Source organism: Pseudonaja textilis, chromosome 2, assembly GCF_049901715.1.
Source record: "Pseudonaja textilis isolate UNSWEBS1 chromosome 2, rPseTex1.2, whole genome shotgun sequence".
NCBI lineage: Eukaryota > Metazoa > Chordata > Lepidosauria > Squamata > Elapidae > Pseudonaja > Pseudonaja textilis.
The window spans coordinates 89,026,459-89,047,163 of record NC_141991.1 but is presented as its reverse complement, the minus strand read 5'-3'; the positions used below and the strand labels follow the sequence as shown (position 1 = coordinate 89,047,163).

The following is a 20,705-nucleotide window of genomic DNA, read 5'->3' as shown; positions in this document are numbered from 1 at the left end:
GCTGAACTTCAGGAAAACTATATGAACAAAAATAGTACAGTTTCCTCAGAATGAGGATCTTTTCTGTTAAAGGTGTTCAATAGAGAATGATGAATAATTTTTTATTCTTTTTCTATGGTGCCTTGTGTTTTGGTATTTATTTTTGTGGTATATATTGCAATTATTCTAATATGCTCTTTTTAAAAAAAATAAAATAAAATCAGGTCCAATAACAAATCAAAGAAACTAGTTAAAATGTATCAATTATATAAAATTATAAATTATATGAAAGAAAGACTCATTTCAACCCTTGAATAATTTAAAACAGAGTTGTCATGTTAAATTTATTGAAAATAAAGTAATAAATGCAGATTATTTTTGCCCTGTCAAATCTTCCTAGCGTGGGACAAATAATCTTTCTTTTGCTATTGGAGTTACCACAAACTCAATAATTTTCATTTCTTAGCACTGAGCCCTTTCTGTTCACAGCATCAAAACCACTGCATTCCTCTGACCATTCAAACATCAGAGAAAAAGAATATGTTTATGGTACCTGAGTCTCCAGATGCTCCATTTTATTTTCAGTCTAATTTGCTTGGTGCAACTCTAGATATCATAGTTTCCATTATATAGTTTAAGTCTTGTTTTTAACAACTGATATATTCTATAGATTGGGAGTATTAGCCATGAAAATGGTAATAGGACTTAAGGCTCTGCTTGCTTCTTGCCATGATTGTAAATGGGACTACTTTATTAAATATTAATACCAGTATCAAGAAAATATTTTGCAGATAAGTTGTCAATTCATAAGATACAGAGGCAGATAGTTCACAATAAAAGTAAATCCATGAAATGTCTGGACCCTTCATTTATAAATATGCAATCCTCTTAAATAATGATAGGTACACTCATATATAGAGTTGTTCTTTTTAATCTTTACTTTTATTTATTTATTTTTCCTTACAGATGACATTCATCGTATTTATCCTGATGTTTACACTGACTTTGGTTGCTCACAGAGAAGCAACACAAGAAATAAGAGCAAATGGTATGTCACTGAGTTTTTGAATGAATTTTTGTAGTAAATTGCAATGTATTAATTACTTGATAAAATTCCGCTTTTTCATCCAGGAACTTAAAATGACATACACAGTACACTTCATCCAATTTTTCTCCACAACAATCCAGATAGTTTTGCATGAAACTGGCTTGAAGTCACTAATAAGCTTCCATTACTAAGAATAGACTTGAATAATATCTTCTTTACCAAAACCATAACTATTAACTGTGTATGGTTATGCTATGCAGAACTTAGAGTAGAGGTGGTATTCAGTTCTGGAGAACCGGTAGCAGAAATGTTGAGTAATTCGGAGAACCGGAAAATACCACCTCTGATTGGAGATTTTACAGTATCCTGCCCCTGCCACACCCACCAAGCCACGCCCACAGAACCAGTAGTAAAAAAAAATCAATTCCCACCACTGCCTTAGAGCACTTGAAATGCAATCCCAAAGATTTATTTTTAATACATCTTCATGGAGCACTTGATAAACCTTAAAATCCTTAGCAAAACAATCTGGATACGAGCGTCCTATGAATCATAGGGAGTATTTCAGAGGCCAATCATTCCAAATGGTGATATTGCTTATATCAATATGCCTCTTTTGAAGAAAATTTTATTTATATAGTTATAACATTTGTATAGCTGCTCATCTTAAACCCAACTCAGGACAGCTTAGAACCAATACAAACAAATATAAAACCACCAACAATAAATTAAAAACACAAATGCCACAACCACATTTCCCATCTTACCTGTCCCATTCTATTCTAGTGGAAGAGACAGGTCTTGAGACCACCAAGTTCAATTTGAAGCTGGAGGGGGGGGAGTCAAAATCAGCCAATGGAACAGCTTGCCCTCAGAAGTTCTGAGAGCGCCATCACTTGTGAATTTCAAGAAGAGATTGGACTGCCATTTGTCAGAAATGGTATAGGGTCTCCCGCTGGGGCGGGAGGTTGGACTAGATGACCTACAAGGTGCCTTCCAACTCTGATTATCTGTTATCTGTTAAAATAACCATAATTGATTTAAAGTCATATTGTTTACTTCTGATCAAAGTTTGCAATAAAACAGTTTACTTCCTATGTTAGAGAAAAATTCAATAATTAATTAAAGATTCGGGAGTTTCAGTATCCAAACCCAAACTACACTAAAGTACAGCAGTGGGATTCAATTTTTTTTACTACCTGTTCTGTGGGCGTGGCTTGTTGGGCGTGGCAGGAGACGGATACTGTAAAATCTCAAGTACTCAAAATTTCTGCTACCGGTTATCCAGAACTGGTCAGAACCTGCTGAATACCACCTCTGCTCCAGTATAGTTGAAAGATTTCTCACTGCCTGGACTTCTGAAATATCAAATACCTTTTCTATTAAATGCTGATCCAAGAACACATCATGAGTACAAGGGAAATAGATAATTTTCCAGAATAGTAGTGTTTGGTGTATCAAATATATTTGGCAATAAATAAAGAGAAGCAAATTGAATAAGATGTGGTTGTCTTCTCCTTGTTCAATAACAACAGAAATGTAGAGGAAGTTACGTTGCATTTTAAACAGCAGTGTTTTCCAGGATGGTCTTACTGTGTTGATCAGGTTAGGCCAAGACAGGAAAGCAAAAGAAAGAAAAACATACCTCATTTTTTTCTTTTCTTTAATAAACATTGGCAACTACCACACATGGATACAGGTAGTCCTCAACTTACAACTATTCATTTAGCAACAGTTCAGTGTTAAAATGGCACGGAAAAAAGTAACTTACACCCTGTCTTAGCACTTAAGAATTGTGCAGCATCCCAATGGTCACATGAACAAAATTTGGGCATTTGGCAAACCGGCATGTATTTACAGGGTTCCAGTGCCCTGGGTCATGTGATCACCATTTGTGACCTTCCCAGCTGGCTTCCAACAAACAAAGTAAATGGGAGAAGTTAGCTTTGGTTAACAACTGGGTGATTTGCTTAACTGTAGTGATTTTTTTTATCAGGCATACCGAAAACAGTTGTTAAATCAGGTGTGACTTACTCAATAATCATCTTGCTTCACAACAGAAATTCTGGTCCCAATTATGGTCATAAGTTGAAGACTATCTGTAAGTCTATGGCAGTAACAGATTTGACAATGAGTAACTACAAGCATCACTTGTAGACATATTGCAAATATTGAATAGAATGCTCTGTTCCACAGGGGTTCAAGATAGAAATGAAACTATATGAAATGGTCATGTATATAATGTGTATGCTGTCAGTTATTTGTAACTCTGTGCCAAAAGCAAAAAATGTTATCACATAACAGATGTACATGGGAGTTCACTATTTATATATTTAAGAAACATGTATATGTCCAGTCAACTCACTTTCCATAACTCTGAGTAAGTTACAAAGATAAAAATTTAATATATTTTTAAAAAGCAATAACCCCCCAAATCCCTGATGACAACAATCAATCAAATAAGTCACTTGATGGGTCCCATCCCACTGTGGACGCCGCGGGCCCATTGGCAAAACCAGGTCTTCAGGGTCTTGTGAAAGAGTGTCAGATTAAAAACCAATCTTATTTCTGCAGGATGTTTCACAAGAAAAGAGCCACCACATAGAAGGCCCTTCTTGGACCAGTTATAGATGTACCTCCTCCTCTTAGATGTACCTCCAATATGGGGAATATTAAATATTAATTTTGTATCCATGCCAAGTTTTCTTCCAGGCCAGAGACAGAATCAGAGACTTACCCAAACTGCATATTTTATTAGATTCTTCTGAAGCCTTTTGTTCATGGTGTCACTATGACAGCTACTTAAGGGCGAGCACTGTTTTGCTTTGCATGTGGTGCAATCTTTACTTTTTTAAACTAAATGCTGTAATGTAAGGATGTGTTAGCATTTTCAAGGTACAAGGAACCAGGCCTGTCCTTTTTGGGTTTTACAACTTAACAATTTTACAATGTTTAGAGTGCTTTGCAGAATCCCAGTGGTCTTCAGATAATACAGCACATCCTGAAAAGCGGACGCTCAACTGCGACAAATCTGAAAGTCAGCATGGATCGGTTTATTGGAAGAAAGGCCCCAAATGGGTAGGAAATGGCAGGAATTTGACAATAAGAGTCAGAGGGACTCCAGATGCTGGCAATTATACCTGTTGGAGTAGCACCACACATGAGCTTCTGAGTTTCAGAGTTGTTTACATTACTAAGAAGAATGAACAAGGAGAAATAGATGAACCAATTCTCAAGAAATGTAAGTTTCTGAGCAGTATAGTTACTGTGTACTGTTTCTTCATTTTAAAATATAATTTTATTGAAGACTTTTAACAAGATAAAAGTAATACAAATGTTATTCTCTTTTAACTTATAGCATTATATAAAGTTTCCTACTATTTGAACAATGTTTTCCTACTATTCCAATAATATGTTATATTCAAAATTCTTAGCATACAATTTTTTCATTTATTCATCTGCAAGACTTTTGGCAATTACTTGTTCATCCTTTGTATATAACTCAGTTTCAAATTCTGTCTTTTGATACTCACTTTCAACTGTGGTGTTATCTATCTTGAATCTTTATCTTAGTTGTGCATACAAAAAGTAGTAAAAATGAAATGCTTATGCAACCAATTGTTCTCTTGGTTTCATCTTATATTCTCCATGTTGTTGTTCAAACAACTCTTACTAAGTTAATCATTTCTCTTTAGCTTCTGTTTCTTTCCTATAAAATGCTTCTGTGCTGAGACACATAAAGGTATTTTTGAGCACTTGATACCTAATAGTTCTTTCTCAGTTTAGAGATACTGTCAGTGAAATTTAGCCTAGCAGTTCCAAGTTTTCAGGGTTTTGAAGTGATTTAGCAGAAAAACCCAAAATGTTATCCAGAAATCCCCTAAAAGTGTTCAGGATTTTTTCAGATTCCATCAAACAATCTGATAGATTTCCTACTTCTACAGAGTTGAATAAGTTATGAGAGCTAAATTTCAAAATGAATGGATCCAATGATTACAGATGAGCTAGATTACAATACTCTGTCTAATCCACTTACTTGACCAAGAGTACTTCCACACTGCATTTTAAAGATCATCCTGCCCCATTCTCATGCTAACGGATCTAAGCTATGAAGCCACTTTAAGAAAATTATGTCCTGTTCAAGATGCTGGACAATTCCACAGCTGTCATGCCATTCTTTTTTCTCTCACTAGACATGCATCAATTCCAGTGGTGGGATTCAATTTTTTTTACTACTAGTTCTGTGGGCATGGCTTGGTGGGCATGGCAGGGGAAGGATACTATAAAATCTCCTGTCAGGGGTGGCATTTGCCAGTTCTCCAAACTACTCAAAATTTCAGCTATCGGTTCTCCAGAACTGGTCAGAACCTGCTGAATACCACTTCTGATCAATTCATATTATATTTGAAAAAATTGCAATACAAAGTTAACAAAGTTAAAGCATCAATATACAGGTACAACAATCAGGTTTAAAGTAAACGTTCCTTTCTTCCATTTTCCCTGTTGGGCTCCAAAATCAATGCTGCAGTTGTTATTATTACTGATGTTCCACTAATAACATTTGCCTGACATAAAAAAATCATTTATGAAAAACCTAGGAATTATTTTTTTAAGAATATTTTTTTCTTTCCCAGAGTCAACTACTTTAATGTGTTATGTTTTTTTCTTTCTTTTCCCAAGTTCATTGGTATATCATTTCATCATTTTTTTTACAATTTGTAAGGAAGAAGGGTATCACTCTGGCTCCTAAATAGCCCAGCATGTTAAAAAAGAAAGAAACATTCTAGCATTTGAATAATGCACTGGTCAACTTATTAAAAAAAACAATGGTGTTATAAAGTAGCGGGTGGTATTGTCTGTTCTTGTTCCATAGATCTGATCAATGATCCATACTCACAATAACTTGGCACATGGTTATTTCCCAAATTAAGATGTTCAGAAACAGCTATATGGACTTGATAGGTGTCATCAAGCTGTGTCAGTTAGGAAACAGCTTCAGTATGAGAATTGAAATTCCCAAAACTATATTTAATCCAACAGCGTTAGCTAAGGAAACAGATGCTCTGTATACCTTGTAGAACCCCAAAACTATCCAATAGTAAGCCATTATATACAGACCCTTGACACTAGCATTTGCTAGCACAAGAATCCTAAATGAGGGGTGCAATCAAGAATCGGATGCTATGTATCATGGGCAGAACTTCAGAGACAGAAAGCCTTGTCCTAAATGCCCATGTCCTTTTGCCAATCTTCCCACCTCTCCAAAATAATAATAATAATAATAATAATAATAATAATAATCATCATCATCATCATCATCATCATCATCATCATCATCATCATCAGTTCCTTTCTGGAAAGAGAGAAGCAGTTTTTCTTCCCTGAAGAAAGAGAATGAAAAGGATTGCTTCCCTCACTGCTTCCTTCACATGGACAAATGCAACTTATTTCTCAACACACAAACAACTAGGTTGTTTATATTTCTTTACTTGTTTGTGGAAAGGGAATAGCATTAAGGAGTGGGAATGGGAAGGGGTTTTTTTTTATAACCAAGAATGTATTTTGGAATATTGTTTGGACTGGTAATAGTATTTCCATTGTAGATGAATAAGAAAAATTATCATCAACAAGAGTAAGGCATGGCCAGACTTCTTCCTGCCTTTGCACAGGGCAGTATTAAAGTATATAAATTTAATAAATAAATAAGTAACATAGAATTCAGATGATTGGAAAGAGAATAGCATGAACATTCAGAAAAAAACTTGATAATTCTTTTTGTGTGTGTGTGTGTATCAGAATTATAATGTACATTGTACCATAATATAATTTATTCGCAAAATAATTTTTAACATTTTTTTATTCACCTTGATGCTTTCAATGCCCTGAAAATGCCCTGCATTAAATCATAAATTAGAAATAATCTAATATATATAGCTCTAAAATATGCTGCATTTAAGGCCATTTTATTTTTGCCCTCTAGATCCAGAGAAAAATGCCTATTTCTATTGTGAAGCAAATAATTATTCGGGGAACTTCACATGCTTTTGGAAAGTGCACAGTCAAAATCCAAACCTAAAATTTTGGATTGGAGATGAAAATCAAATGAAGTAAGTCATTTAATGTATTATTATATTGCACATATAATTGTTAGCTGCAGGTTAAAAGGAACGTCAAGAATCGGGCATGGATTATATGCATCTTGCATATAAATATTCTCAGATCAGAAAGCTGTTTGTGAAGGAGGGACAAGTGATGAAGCCTGAACTGTATCATAAACTCTGCCTCTTAAGTACTTTAATGTGATTTGCAGTGCCAAAATGATGGAGCATTGTCATAGTACAATTTTCATCCTTTTGAAACTTCATTAGAATTAGTAATAGCAATAGCACTTAGACTTATATACTGCTTTATAATGCTTACAGCCCTCTTTAAGAAGTTTACAGAGTTAGCATATTGCCCCCAATACTCTGGATCCTCATTTTATCTACCCTGGAAGGATGGAAGGCTGAGTCAACTTTGAGCCTGTGGGATTCAAACTGCCAAATTGCAGGCAGCCGGTAGTCAGCAGATGTGGCCTGCACTACAGCACTCTTATGTGCTTTAGAATGGTCTCAATTAAGTTCAATAAAATCAAATTTGTTAATGAAGAAGAATACATAGTAAAGCATTGTATATGAAATGTTCTTTAGGAGATGACTGAGCCAATAATGCAATGGCTGATAGCATTGGGCTTGTTATATTGTCTAAGCTAGGGCAAAGTGAATGTTCATGATTTTTACAAGGTATAGTTTTTATCTATCGTTAAAATTATCTAATCCATGAAAACTAATTGTGGGATAGAGCTACTAAATTATCTGATCCCATGAGAGAATTCAGGGTAACTAACAATACTACTACTAACACTAATACAAGGTTCTTCTAGAACATATTTTCTGAAGTCTATATTTATTTTCATTGCTGATGTTTAAAATCTGATAATTAGTCAAGGTTTTTTTTAAAAAAGAAGAGGTAGAAATCCTGACTCAGTTGGATCTTGGTTTTAAATGCAGGTCTGCATCAGGAAGAGTAATTTGTGACATTAATTCTGAGATAACAAACACAGAATATTCAGCTTCCTGCAGAAGAGAAAATCCCTGTTCATATACTGAGGAGTATGAACAAATTGAATTGTCACTTCATGTTTGTTTGACTGATGTATTTGTCCATGAAAAACATAAGAGAAGTTTCTTCATCAAGGATATCTGTAAGTCATGTAAAATACTTCATTTTGTCAATTCAACAGGCTGAGAAAACAAACAAAAAATAACAATTTCCATATACAGAAATAATTTCCCCTTTTGGCTGCAAAATATAATATGGACAGTAGAGGGCAACATAAGCTTGTTTGCGAGTCTTTTTCCAATGAAAATTTGAGTGGCTTTTTTGAAATCAAAACAATTTGCAGGACAAGAACAAACAATGCACTAATCCAAATCAGGATTTTCTAATAGTAATCTCATTTCAGGGATAATACCTGCCCACCATGCTTACAATGTCTTTGATTTTTCATATAGTTCAAATCCAAGTCTTGAAAGTTGAGTTTGACTTCTATAACTCCATGATCACATTCAAATAGTTTCTTGGCAACTGTCTGGAAGTGATTTGCTATTGCCTTTCTTTTCCTAATTGGCATTCTGATTAGTCTCCTATTGGGTACTTATCAGTTAGTTAGTTACTTAATTTTTTTACTACCTGCCAAGGTGAGCACAGACCACCTGGCTAATTTTCAAAGAGATTTGATACCATTTACACCTATTATGATCAAAGAGCATAAATTTTTAAGCACAGTATGTAATCTGGGTAAGCTCCCTCCGAATGTACTGTAACTCCCTTAATCTGATCATTAGCCATGCTGGTTGGTGCTTCTGGGAATTGTAGCCTAGAATATTTAGAGGTCCACAAATGTGATAATTTTGATATACCCAGATTATCATACAAAAACTATACTGTAGGCTTCAAGGAAACATGTCAGCACAAGAAGAACTTTGACTTGGTAGTTTTCTCCCATAATAAAAGAGCAAGCAGCTAATATTCAATCACATTGCAGCCTTAAAAAATGTGGCCCTTCTGAGCTCATTAAAAATGACAGATATTAACAGTATGTAATAATTTAAAAGTCTAACTAAAACAAATAGAGTTACATATAATATTCATTTACTTGTCTCATGCAGTGAAGCCGGATATTTCTCCGTGCCAGGTTACCAGAAATGGCACATTGATTTTGTTACATCCTGCAACCTGGAGCACCCCAGTTTCTTATTTTGGGCTTACTTACCAGATCAAAACGGTTTTCAATAATAATGAAGAGGTAATTTTTTTAAGCACATGTACTTTCTTTGAAGACATTTTAAGACACACAGCTGCAGAACTATGGCAATAATGAGAACATGACGTTGATGAACTAGAAGCAGACAATCTGGTGTCGGCAGTTCTGCTCTCCAACAGAAGTTTGGATACAAATCCCTGAAATATAGAACTTTAATCAAATTGGTTGAAAATGAAGTAACTCAAAATCTGTGACGATTATCATGTTGTCTATCTCTATTTATCTCATATATTTTTGGTGAATTAATAGAAATAGAATACTTTATTGGCCTGGTGTTATTAGACACAGAAGCAGGGGTGGGATTCAGCCGATTCGGGCCAGTTTGGGTGAACCGGATGTTAAATTTACATCTGGTTCATTGAACCAGTAGTTGAACTGACCGGCTGGCCCATTCCACCCTACCCCATTCCTTCCAGGAATCTCCATATGGCCCATTTTGGATGCAGGTAAGTCCAGGGTCCACCTGGAGGCTCTGGGAAGGTGAATAAAGGCCCTCCCGGAAGTTCTGGAAGTCCAGAAGCAAGCCTGTCTCTGGCTTCTGGTGGTCCTCCGGAGCCCAGGGAGGCCATTTTTGCCCACCCAAGGGAAGCTTCCAGACTCTGGGGAAGGAGAAAAATGGCCCTCCCAGAAGTTCTGGTAGGCCATGCCCATCATGGCTATGGCTACCCAGCAACTGGGCAGAGAACCAGTTGTTGGGATTTTTGAATCCCACCCTAGCACACAAGACACACAGTGTTATTAGACACATCTTCTCTAGTTCAAAAGCTTTCAGTGTGCATGCAAAGCAATAGAGTAATAATCATAATAATGATACATATAAGAGGGGTAGTAAAAAGATAAGAATAATAATAACAGCCATATAACATGGGTAAATATACTTAGGCTTAAGACAGTACTATGAGAATAAGCTGTTCAGCAGAATGATGGCACAAGGGAATTGTCTCAGTGTCTCGTTATCTTGGCATACAATTGCCTATAGTAGTATTCCGAAATGTATTTTCTGGATTAAATCAAGGATCCAGATTTTTAGGAATGTTACTTCCTGTTCCTTTCCTGTACAGTTACATCTGGAACACTTGGGAGGCAGTGATCTTTTTTCATGTGCTCCATAGCAGAAGACATTAACTCTGAATAGTGAAGGTTGGGAAATGTCAATGATTCAGTTTCTAGTGCCTGATATAAATCTCATGAATTTTCAGCCAATTCAGTTTTAGCACTTTTCATATATATATTTAATGGGCATAATGAAAATCTGGAAAGATCATTTATAGGAAGCAGTGGTCTATGGAGTAAGATACTGAACTGAGATCAAGGAGACCTAGGCTCAAATCCTCATGTTATCATAGGTTGAACCAGTCACATTTTCTGAACCTGATAGCAATAGCATTTAGACTTATATACCGCTTCAATGCTTTACAGACTTTTCTAAGTAGTTTATAAAGTCAGCATATTTCCCCCAACAATCTGGGTCCTCGTTTTACCCACCTCGGAAGGATGGAAGGCTGAATCAACCTTCAGCCTGGTGAAATTCGAACTTCCAAATTTCAGGCAGCTGGCAGTCAGCAGAAGTAGCCTGCAGTACTGCACTCTAACCACTGTAGCTCTAGGTTTGATAGATTCGTTATGAAAACAGAATGAGGGGGGAATTATAATTGTCTTTTTTTTTTTACTCCTAAATCAAGGACAAGATTCACACGCAATCAGTGGTGGGATTCAAATTTTTTTACTACCAGTTTTGTGGGCGTGGGTTGGTGGGCATGGCAGGGGAAGGATACTGTACAGGTAGTGTTTGCCAGTTCTCTGAACTATTCAAAATTTCCACTACTGGTTCTCCAGAACTGGTCAGAACCTGCTGAATACCACCCCTGCACGTAATCAGAATTGAACTGAATTGACTTCAGCATCCCCATCCTTGTCTATCTCAATTTAGGAGAATTGACACATCCTTTCTGGAATTTCTATGCCTGTTTGGCTTATGTGCTTGGTAAATGAACTTACAATACATTAAATGGAATTTTATTCCATTTTATTATAAATTTAATTTTATTCTCAGATTTCTGAAGTTGATCATTCATTATTACTTCAACATGGAGACATCATGACCATTACTAAGAAACTGTGTCGCTTTTCTGGTTACCGCTGCTTAATTCGATCCCGGGATCATTATAACAGCCATTCTGATTGGAGCAATTGGTCAGATTGCAGGTATGAATAAATAGAACTCATTTTTAGTGGTCAGCAGCATGGGTTTATATTGGATTTTTTTTATAGTCACTTTATATTATTTGTAAAACCTGACTATTTCTTTTAGGCAGAAAAAATATGTGTTGCACGCAATAGATTATTCAAGATAAACCTTGGTATACAAATGTTCTGATTCCGAATTTATCTACTTGCACATATTAATTAATATTTTTTTAAAAACCCAATAATTTTTATTGATAGTTCTATGAGAAGCAATGCAGCCACATGATGTTGCTATCGTTGTTCATAACATACGATAAACAAAATTGTATTTTGCTAGTTTTGCCTAAGAAATCAGGAGCCAGAGTGGTTCAAATGAATACAGGTTTATTGCATGTTAGCACTCTTTACAAAAATCTGAACTAATAATGGTCAAAGTAAATTGGCAATACATAAGCGTCAATGGAATTCAAGGTGGGCTGGACTTAGATCTCTTGTGGGAATGAAGGGACTCAAGACTGATGACACACTTGACCCCTCCCTCAGCCTCAACCTAGTCATCTCCTACAATCTGACTCTATGCTGTTCCCCCACCATCTCCTTCTGAAGTTTCATTTTTTCCCATAATTAATATATTCAGTCTACTAAAACCTTGGCTTTTATGCTTCATTTTCTGCAGAGCAGAAAATTTTGAGGAGTTACTAGCTTTCCTCCACTCTTTTAAAAAAATATTAAGAAAGAAAGTTAATACAACAGAGCTTCTCTGAAATCTTAAATTAATTAACTTACATTGCTGAATGTTGAAAGTTGAATAAGATTGTGAAACACAAACCATTTATTTCTTTGTCCTCTCTCGTCAAGCAGATTTTTCAGGCCACTGGATATTTCAAATATGTGGAAAAATGTTTAAATGTATAATGAGAAGGAGGGGGGAGGAATGAATATTGCAAGCAATAACAATTCTACAATACAATATTTAACTCCCCTGTTTTTTTTTCTTCCTCCCATACTGTGTTCAAAAAGTAGAACCACGGGTGAAAGTCATGCCAGTGAACAGCCTTTGAGCTTATTGATTCTTTCCTCTTACTTTTAAATAAGGCTTAAGCAAAAGCAAGCTGAAGTAAGAAGTTATGCACAGTTCATTATTTCAGTTTACTTAATTATCAAATTGCCAGTTCCAAATTGTGGTCATTAGATGAGGATTTCCTGTGCTTTAATGAAAGCCAGTTTTGTGTCATGATTAAGGCACTTAACTAGACTCTGGAGAACTTCAAGTCTTGCCTTAAGCATAAAACCAGCTGGATGATTGTGTGCCAGTCAATCATTGTCAGCCCTAGGAAGTAGGCAATGGCAAACCACTTCTGAAATCTTACCAAGAAAACTGCTGGGACTAGTCCAGGCAATCACCAGAATAAACAATGCCTCCAAAACATCAGACCCTCAAAAAGTATTTTAAAATAAAAATAGTGATATATATTGCAGACTACTACCCTTTCTGTTCAAAAGGATTGGGGGAAAATTCATACAAGAAAGTGATTGTTTAGAGATAATATGAATAGAATAAAAAATTGAGCCAAATTCTCCAAGTGGACTTGCTAGAGATAACAACTCTCTGTCTAGAGATAAAACCAAGAGATATGGTGCTCAAGATACAATAATTTAAATTCCATTATTTCTCTTTCCATTTTACTTTAGATACCGGATCAACTAGACATCCTACAAATCTCCTGTAGAATCAACCAGATAATTGCATCCATGAGATGAGAAGGAAGTAAAAATGCAGGTGTCAGAATTGAAAATAACCACCTGCTGAAGTTTTGTTATACTTATTTATAGATTGTTGTAATTGTTATTATATATTTATACAGGACTTTTAAAATTGATGCTTTTAGAATTCCTATTTCCCTAAGAAAGGGGGGAATTGGACTGCAGGTCATGCCTTTTATATTCTATAATTGGTTAAATAAAGTAAATTGAAGTAAAATTTTAAAAGCAAAAACATGATGGTTAAGAATGTAAGATCTGAGGTGATCACTGTTCTTGTATTCTTCGATGTATATTTGGGGGAGATTATATGCATGTATATGTAGAAGTCTCCTCTCTTTCAAAAGCTGAAGACAATCTGGGATGAACCTTGATTTACAAGCCTCCACTTATTGTATCAGCTTTCTTTATCTAGAAGCCTGTGCCCAATATTGGGACAATAGCTCAAAGAATTCCCAGCTAGGAAGATGAAAAAGTTCTAAGCCCATGCAATATAAATTGAGAATTCTGTTAAAATTCTATTTATTGGAATCTGTAGGAGAAAATTTTTAAAGAAAACAAATGGGATTTTGTTTTTATGTAACATTATTTATAATATTTTAAAGTCCTGTGGTAATTGAGTTGATATATTTACTGTGTATTTATCAGAATTGTTGGTGGAAATTAAATTTGCCTCCCTCATTCTTGGTTTTCCATAAGTTTTAAATATTGGATTGTTTAGAGGAATCTGTGGAGGATGAATTGATAACATTGGTTTGTTATTGTTGTTATTGATGCTTTATTTTATTTTATTTTATTGTATTATTTAAAATATATATTATGAACATTTAACTATGCTTGATTGTATATTACTGCATTTTAAATGCCATGTGGGTATAGTTAATCACTGAGAGTAATTACAACCATCACTTTGGGTAGTGAGGTGGAAGGAAGGAAGGAAGGAAGGAAGGAAGGATGGAAGGAAGGAAGGAAGGAAGGAAGGAAATAAGTTTATAAAATGAAAAATATATAATATAATGGCACAATTAATAGTGGATCCCTCATAAAATGAATTAGTAATACTATTTCATCTACAACATTGTTATAATTAATTTACTGATATATTGATTGTTGTCATAGGCTCTGCAGTAAGATATTTATTTCTTATTCTCTGCAGTTCCATGCTCAAATTTTGTTGAATAGACTTTATATCAGGATTGTAAGATATTCATTATTGACATTTCAGCATCTAAATTAAAACTGAAGAGGTGTGTCAACCCTTCCTTTACAGAACACCTAAAGAACAACTAGTGTATTGTATTTACAAACCACAAATGTAGCTGTAAAACAGAAACGTGATGTACAGTAAAAGTAGCCTTAAACAAAACATTTTCAATACTAGTACAGTTAACTGTTGCTATTTTGTAGGCATTATAAAAACTGTAAATTACTATATGGGACTTTGGAATCAGAGTCTTCTGTCCGAATCATAGAGCAGGGGCCTATAAAAGAATGTACACTGCTCAAAAAAATAAAGGGAACACTTAAACAACACAATGTAACTCCAAGTCAATCTCACTTCTGTGAAATCAAACTGTCCACTTAGGTAGCAACACTGATTGACAATCAATTTCAGATGCTGTTGTGCAAATGGAATAGACAACAGGTGGAAAGCATAGGCAGTTAGCAAGACATCCCCAATGAAGGAGTGGTTCTGAAGGTGGTGACCACAGACCACTTCTCAGTTCCTATGCTTTCTGGCTGATGGTTTGGTCACTTTTGAATGCTGGCGGTGCTTTCACTCTAGTGGTAGCATGAGACAGCGTCTACAACCTACACAAGTGGCTCAGGTAGTGCAGCTCATCCAGGATGGCACATCAATGCGAGCTGTGGCAATAAGGTTTGCTGTCAGCATAGTGTCCAGAGCATGGAGGTGCTACCAGGAGACAGGCCAGTACATCAGGAGATGTGGAGGAGGCTGTAGGAGGGCAACAACCCAGCATCAGGACCACTACCTCCACCTTTGTACAAGGAGGGACAGGAGGAGCACTGCTAGAACTCTGCAAAATGACCTCCAGCGTGCCACAAATGTGCATGTGGCTGCTCAAATGGTCAGAAACAAACTCCATGAGGGTGGTACGAGGGCCTGACATCCACAGGTGGGGGTTGTGCTTACAGCCCAACACCGTACAGAACGTTTGGCATTTGCCAGAGAACACCAAGATTGGCAAATTCACCACTGACACCCTGTGCTCTTCACAGATGAAAGCAGGTTCACACTGAGCACATGTGACAGATGTGACAGGGTCTGGAAATGCCACGGAGAACGTTCTGCTGCCTGCAACATTCTCCAGCATGACCGGTTTGGCAGTGGGTCAGTAATGGTATGGGGTGGCATTTCTTTAGGGGGCCGCACAGTCCTCCATGTGCTCACCAGAGGTAGCCTGACTGCCATTAGGTACTGAGATGAGATCCTCAGACCCCTTGTAAGACCATATGCTGGTGCGGTTGGCCCTGGGTTCCTCCTAATGCATGACAATGTTAGACCTCATGTGGCTGGAGTTCCTGCAAGACAAAAGCATTGATGCTATGGACTGGCCCGTCCATTCCTCACACATGAATCCAATTGAGCACATCTGAAACATCACGTCTCGCTCCATCCACCAATGCTACATTGCACCACAGACTGTCCAGGAGTTTGGGGATGCTTTAGTCCAGGTGTGGGAGGAGATCCCTCAGGAGACCATCCACCACCTCATCAGGAGCATGCCCAGGCATTGTAGGGAGGTCATACAGGCACGTAGAGGCCACACACACTACTGAGCCTCAATTTGACTTGTTTTAAGGACATTACATCAAGGACATCAAGGACATTGGATCAGCCTGTAGTGTTTTTTTTTCAGTTTAATTTTGAGTGTAACTCCAAATCCAGACCTCCATGAGTTGCTAAATTTGATTTCCATTGATAATTTTTGTGTGATTTTGTTGTCAGCACATTCAGCTATGTAATGAACAAAGTATTTAATAAGAATATTTCATTCATTCAGATCTCAGATGTTTTATTTTTGTGTTCCCTTTATTTTTTTGAGCAGTGTATTTGGGGCTCATTCTATATGCTTGGATAGACTTTTCTAATCAATATATACCCAGTGGATTTTGTAATCAAGAGAAAAATCAGCAGAAAGGTAAAATGTAAACAGAAAAAAACCCCTGACTTTGACAAACAGAGTCTCTTCCCATAGCTTGTTCACATGAAAGAGTCTGCCTCCCCTTTTTAGGTGAGCCAGCAAACACTGCTGGGAAAAAATCCACTTCAGCAAGTACCCCAGGGTATCAAATCTGGAAAGAGAACATCACAATCACAGCCTCAGCCACCAAACAGGTTCCAAAAACAAAGGGATGAATGTTTTACTGTGACTAGAACATCTTCCACTGACTTTCTCAACAATTTTCCACACCGGTTCATCTCTATCCATACTGTCCTGGGACACCCTAAAGAGACTGATTCTGACCATCTCAAAGAAACGGCTTCAACCTTGCAATATGTCTCTCAAAGATTACCAGGGGCGTAACATACCAGTTATAGGAACAGGCAAGTTTGCAATTAAATTTCAGGACTTCAAGGGACAATTACCGCTTACTATTGTAGAAGGCACCTTACCTAGTTTAATGGGGTTAGATTGGTTTGACACTTTAGGGCTTAAAGTGACAGGCATATATTGCACTCAAAACCAAGATATTGAGACACTGTTAGCTGAATTTAAGGACGTTTTCAACAACCATTTAAGCCATTATATAGGCACCCTAATTTCTTTTGCGCTATACCCAGCAGTAACTCCTATCAGATTAAAACCCCGACGTGTCCCTTTTGCATTAAAATCAAAAATGGATGCAGAAATTGATAAGTTGATCTCCCAAGGGGTCCTGGAGCCTGTAGATTATGCAATATGGGAAACCCATATAGTGACCCCTCTTAAACATGACAACTCTATCAGATTATGCATGAACTATAAGAGCACATTAAATAAGGCTTTGCGCACTAACGCTTATCATGTGCCTGTAATTCAACATCTCCTCCATTCAATGGAAAAGGGCATCATATTTGCTAAGCTTGACATGGCCCAAGCATTTCAACAGCTGCCTGTCACTGAAACAACTGCTCTGGCCCAAACCATTGTAACACATAGGGGAGCGTTTAAGTGTAAACATTTGCAGTTTGGGGTATATATGGCTCCTGGTATATTCCAATGCCTTATGGAACTATTGCTGCAAGGTATCCCTGGTGTTATACCATGTTTTGATGATGTCATCATTTCAGCACAAAACAAGCAAAACCTCCTGCAACGCCTTAGATAAGTCATCACTTGCTTCCAGACCTCAGGACTCAAATTAAAAAGAGATAAATGCAAATTTGGTGTACCTGCTAATGCAACATGTTACCCCCAGCACAGTGACCAATTGTTCCCAGGCGGAGTTATTAATGGGCCGAAAGTTAAGGAACCATATGGAGAGACTACACCCCACTTATGTCCCAAATGTTCCCTTAAATTCTTTTAGTGGCATTAGAGTTTTCCAAGTTGGGGGTCTGGTTTATGCATGGAATTTTGTAGGTAATCCATTGTGGCTGCCAGGGAAAATAGAGGCAGTTATCGGCCCAAACTCTTATAAAATAAATCTGTTGGATGGCCGAGTTTGGTGCCAACATGTAGACCGTGTAAAAGGGCATTGGGCTGAGTTCTCTATGCTGGCCGGCTTGCTATCATCTGATAGCAAGCCAGCCAGCATACAGCAACGTGAACTCAGAGTGGCCGACACACCAAGAAGCGAAGACCTACCTTTAGAAGTTCCTCCACCTGAGTCCAAGTCAGCCAAGGAGAGGGGTCCAGCAATGTATCCATCGTCGACTGTTCACCCTGCAGGTAATCATTCTCCATTGACCGGGTAAGTCGTGTTGCGCAGGTCCAGCTGGACTAGACAATGCCCCACCTATCTGAATGACTATGAATGAGCTTGACTTGTGGGAAGGGATGTTACGTTCAGCTGAGCTGAGCGGGAACTGAAGTCCATTCTCATTGGCTGAGTGGTCTGATAGTGAGCCATATAAAAGTGAGCTGTCAGACAGCATTGGTTATTGCTCGTGCCTGTCAGCCGACTTGCAACAGTAACGGCTATTGTGGTTACTGCGGTTACAGTTACTCTTATGGTTAAAGATTACAGTTACTAGTTATTAGTTAACAAAGGTTGACTTACCATAATCGTGGACGTCGTTTGTGTCTCACAAAACTTATTTTTCTCCTTCTTACTCCCTCTCTTATTATTACTGTTATGGTGATTATGTGGTGATAATCATCATTATTCCTTAAGTGTCCAATCATACTTGGCCAAATAAAGTATTCAATTCAATTCATTAAATATGCCAAATAGAATTAAAATCAGAGGCAGATTTTTTTCTTGTTTCCCTCCCCAAAATCTAGGTGTGTCTTCTACTTCAGAGCATCTTATAGTCCAAAAAAATATGGTAAGTCTTCATTTACCATGCTTAACAGAACAGGAGAAGGGCTATTTCACCTTTCCTCAGCTCCTTAAAATGTTATGTGTTTCAGCATTTTTGTGTTTTACATTGCTTGCTTAAGCCAAAGTCAGCATTGTATAGTAGGTATGATTTATATTGACTGTTTCCTAGTATGATTTGATTGTTGATTGTACCCTCTGACTATCATTAAGTGTTGTATGTTATGATTCTTGATTCTTAACAAATGTATCTTTTCTTTATGTATACTGAGAGTATTTACACCAAGACAGGAATAACATAGGTTATCTAATGTAGTTTGGGTAAAATAATATATATAAACTATGATAGTAAGTTTAAGTGTGTGTCACTTTAAACTGCAAAGCATGTAATTTTGGGTGCGGTTGTGAACCACCATAAGAGGGAGCAAGAGAACCTGCTCATTTGCTGACGATTGCTGACGATTACTGGTTTGATGAATTGATGGTTTGTTAACTGCGTGTTTCTCTACTGCTGAGTTGCTGAAGGAAAAAAGGAGGTGTGACTTCTTCATATATCTACTGCGAAGAGATATATTACTGGACTGATATTTGTAAGTTTACTGACCTCTCTTTTCGACACTGGAATTTGCAACTGAATAATCCCTGGATGGACTGAATTAGTGAATGATATATGGACTGTTTGACTATGCTATAACTCTTGCTGGAATAAACTATTTAACTAGCACAGTGTATCTGTTTTACTGAGTGTAAGCTACAAAAACATTTATCTCACATATTTTGCCTGCCTGCCTGACTGCCGTGCAGATTCTGCTAGGGTGTATCCCTAACACTGGTTATGGGCCCAGCTGCACAGTCAGATTAACCAGGATATAACAGGCTTATATAAAGTGAGAGTTAGTATAGTTACACAATACTGTAAACAGACAGCTGTGTTTTATTAATTATAGTTTAATATCCAGAGAAAGATGGCACAAGTCAATTTACCAAGTTTGTCTCTAATATCCAAACTGGATGGAACAAACTATGTTTCATGGTCTATGAAATGTAGCCTACTTCTACGCAGAGAAGGTTTGTGGAGTATAATTCAAAACCCACCAGAGGTAGATGCTTGGGATCCGGAGGATGAAGATGATGCCCAGAAAATACAAGAATATAAACTGAAGAATGAGCAAGCTCTCTGTATAATAGGACTGACACTCTGTGACCAGCAGCTTGTCCATATTCGTGGAGAAGAAACAGCTGCTAAGTGTTGGGAGAATTTAAAGAAGATTTATGTTCGAGACAGTGTAGGAGCACATATAAATCTTACACGGAAGCTGTTCAGAACACATCTTCAAAAGAATGGAGATATGTTGACTCATATAAACACTATGAAGAGGATTTTTCAGGAGCTGCATGAAAAATAACTTATCTTCACCGAACTGCATCAGGTTTATATAATTTTGTCTTCATTAGATGAGAGCTATGATGACTATGTAACTTCACTGGAAGTTCTGCCAAAAGATAACCTCACATTAACTGACATTACTGGCAGATTAATTGAAGAAGCCAGGAGAAGACTTGAAAGGGATCAACTGAGAAGGGAACAACCACAAGAAGAGAAATTATCTTTGTCAGCCTACACAATTAGAAAATGTTTTAATTGTGAAAGAAAAGGACATTTGGCTAGATTCTGCAAGAAAGAAAAATGCCACAATGCCAGCCAGAATGCAAAAAGGCATCAAAAGGATAAAAAATGCTTAGAGTTAGCCATGTATAGCAACGAAAATGTGAACAATAATAATTTTGGGGTTGTAGATAGTGGAGCATCGCACTGCATAATGAAAGATAAGAAAAGATTTATTAAGATGTCCACGAGTTCACAGCAGATATCGT

General features: G+C 36.9%; 2 protein-coding genes across 2 annotated transcripts in view; both read left to right on the top strand.

The window, feature by feature from the left end:
* The first annotated feature begins 945 nt into the window (after positions 1-945).
* On the top strand, positions 946-13,287 carry LOC113433541 (interleukin-12 subunit beta-like). The gene is made up of 7 exons (XM_026696159.2): positions 946-1,027; positions 3,984-4,268; positions 7,008-7,134; positions 8,077-8,270; positions 9,238-9,374; positions 11,446-11,597; positions 13,272-13,287. The coding sequence occupies exons 1-7, from the start codon at positions 946-948 to the stop codon at positions 13,285-13,287; spliced, it is 993 nt and encodes a 330-aa protein (XP_026551944.2).
* A 4,773-nt stretch (positions 13,288-18,060) lies between these two features.
* The window catches only part of SPINK5 (serine peptidase inhibitor Kazal type 5), a 29,567-nt gene continuing 26,922 nt past the window's right edge, over positions 18,061-20,705 (top strand). The window contains exon 1 of the mRNA XM_087923170.1: positions 18,061-18,238. Within this exon, the coding sequence (XP_087779296.1) occupies positions 18,061-18,238 (178 nt within the window). The remainder of the gene's footprint in view (positions 18,239-20,705) is intronic.

Bases quoted from the DNA above. Each gene is read 5' to 3' on its own strand.
- LOC113433541 (XM_026696159.2), top strand. From the start codon at position 946: ATGACATTCATCGTATTTATCCTGATGTTTACACTGACTTTGGTTGCT. The intron at 1,028-3,983 runs GTATGTCACTGA...TACAATGTTTAG, and splicing joins ACAAGAAATAAGAGCAAATG to AGTGCTTTGCAGAATCCCAG. The intron at 9,375-11,445 runs GTAATTTTTTTA...TTTTATTCTCAG, and splicing joins TTTTCAATAATAATGAAGAG to ATTTCTGAAGTTGATCATTC.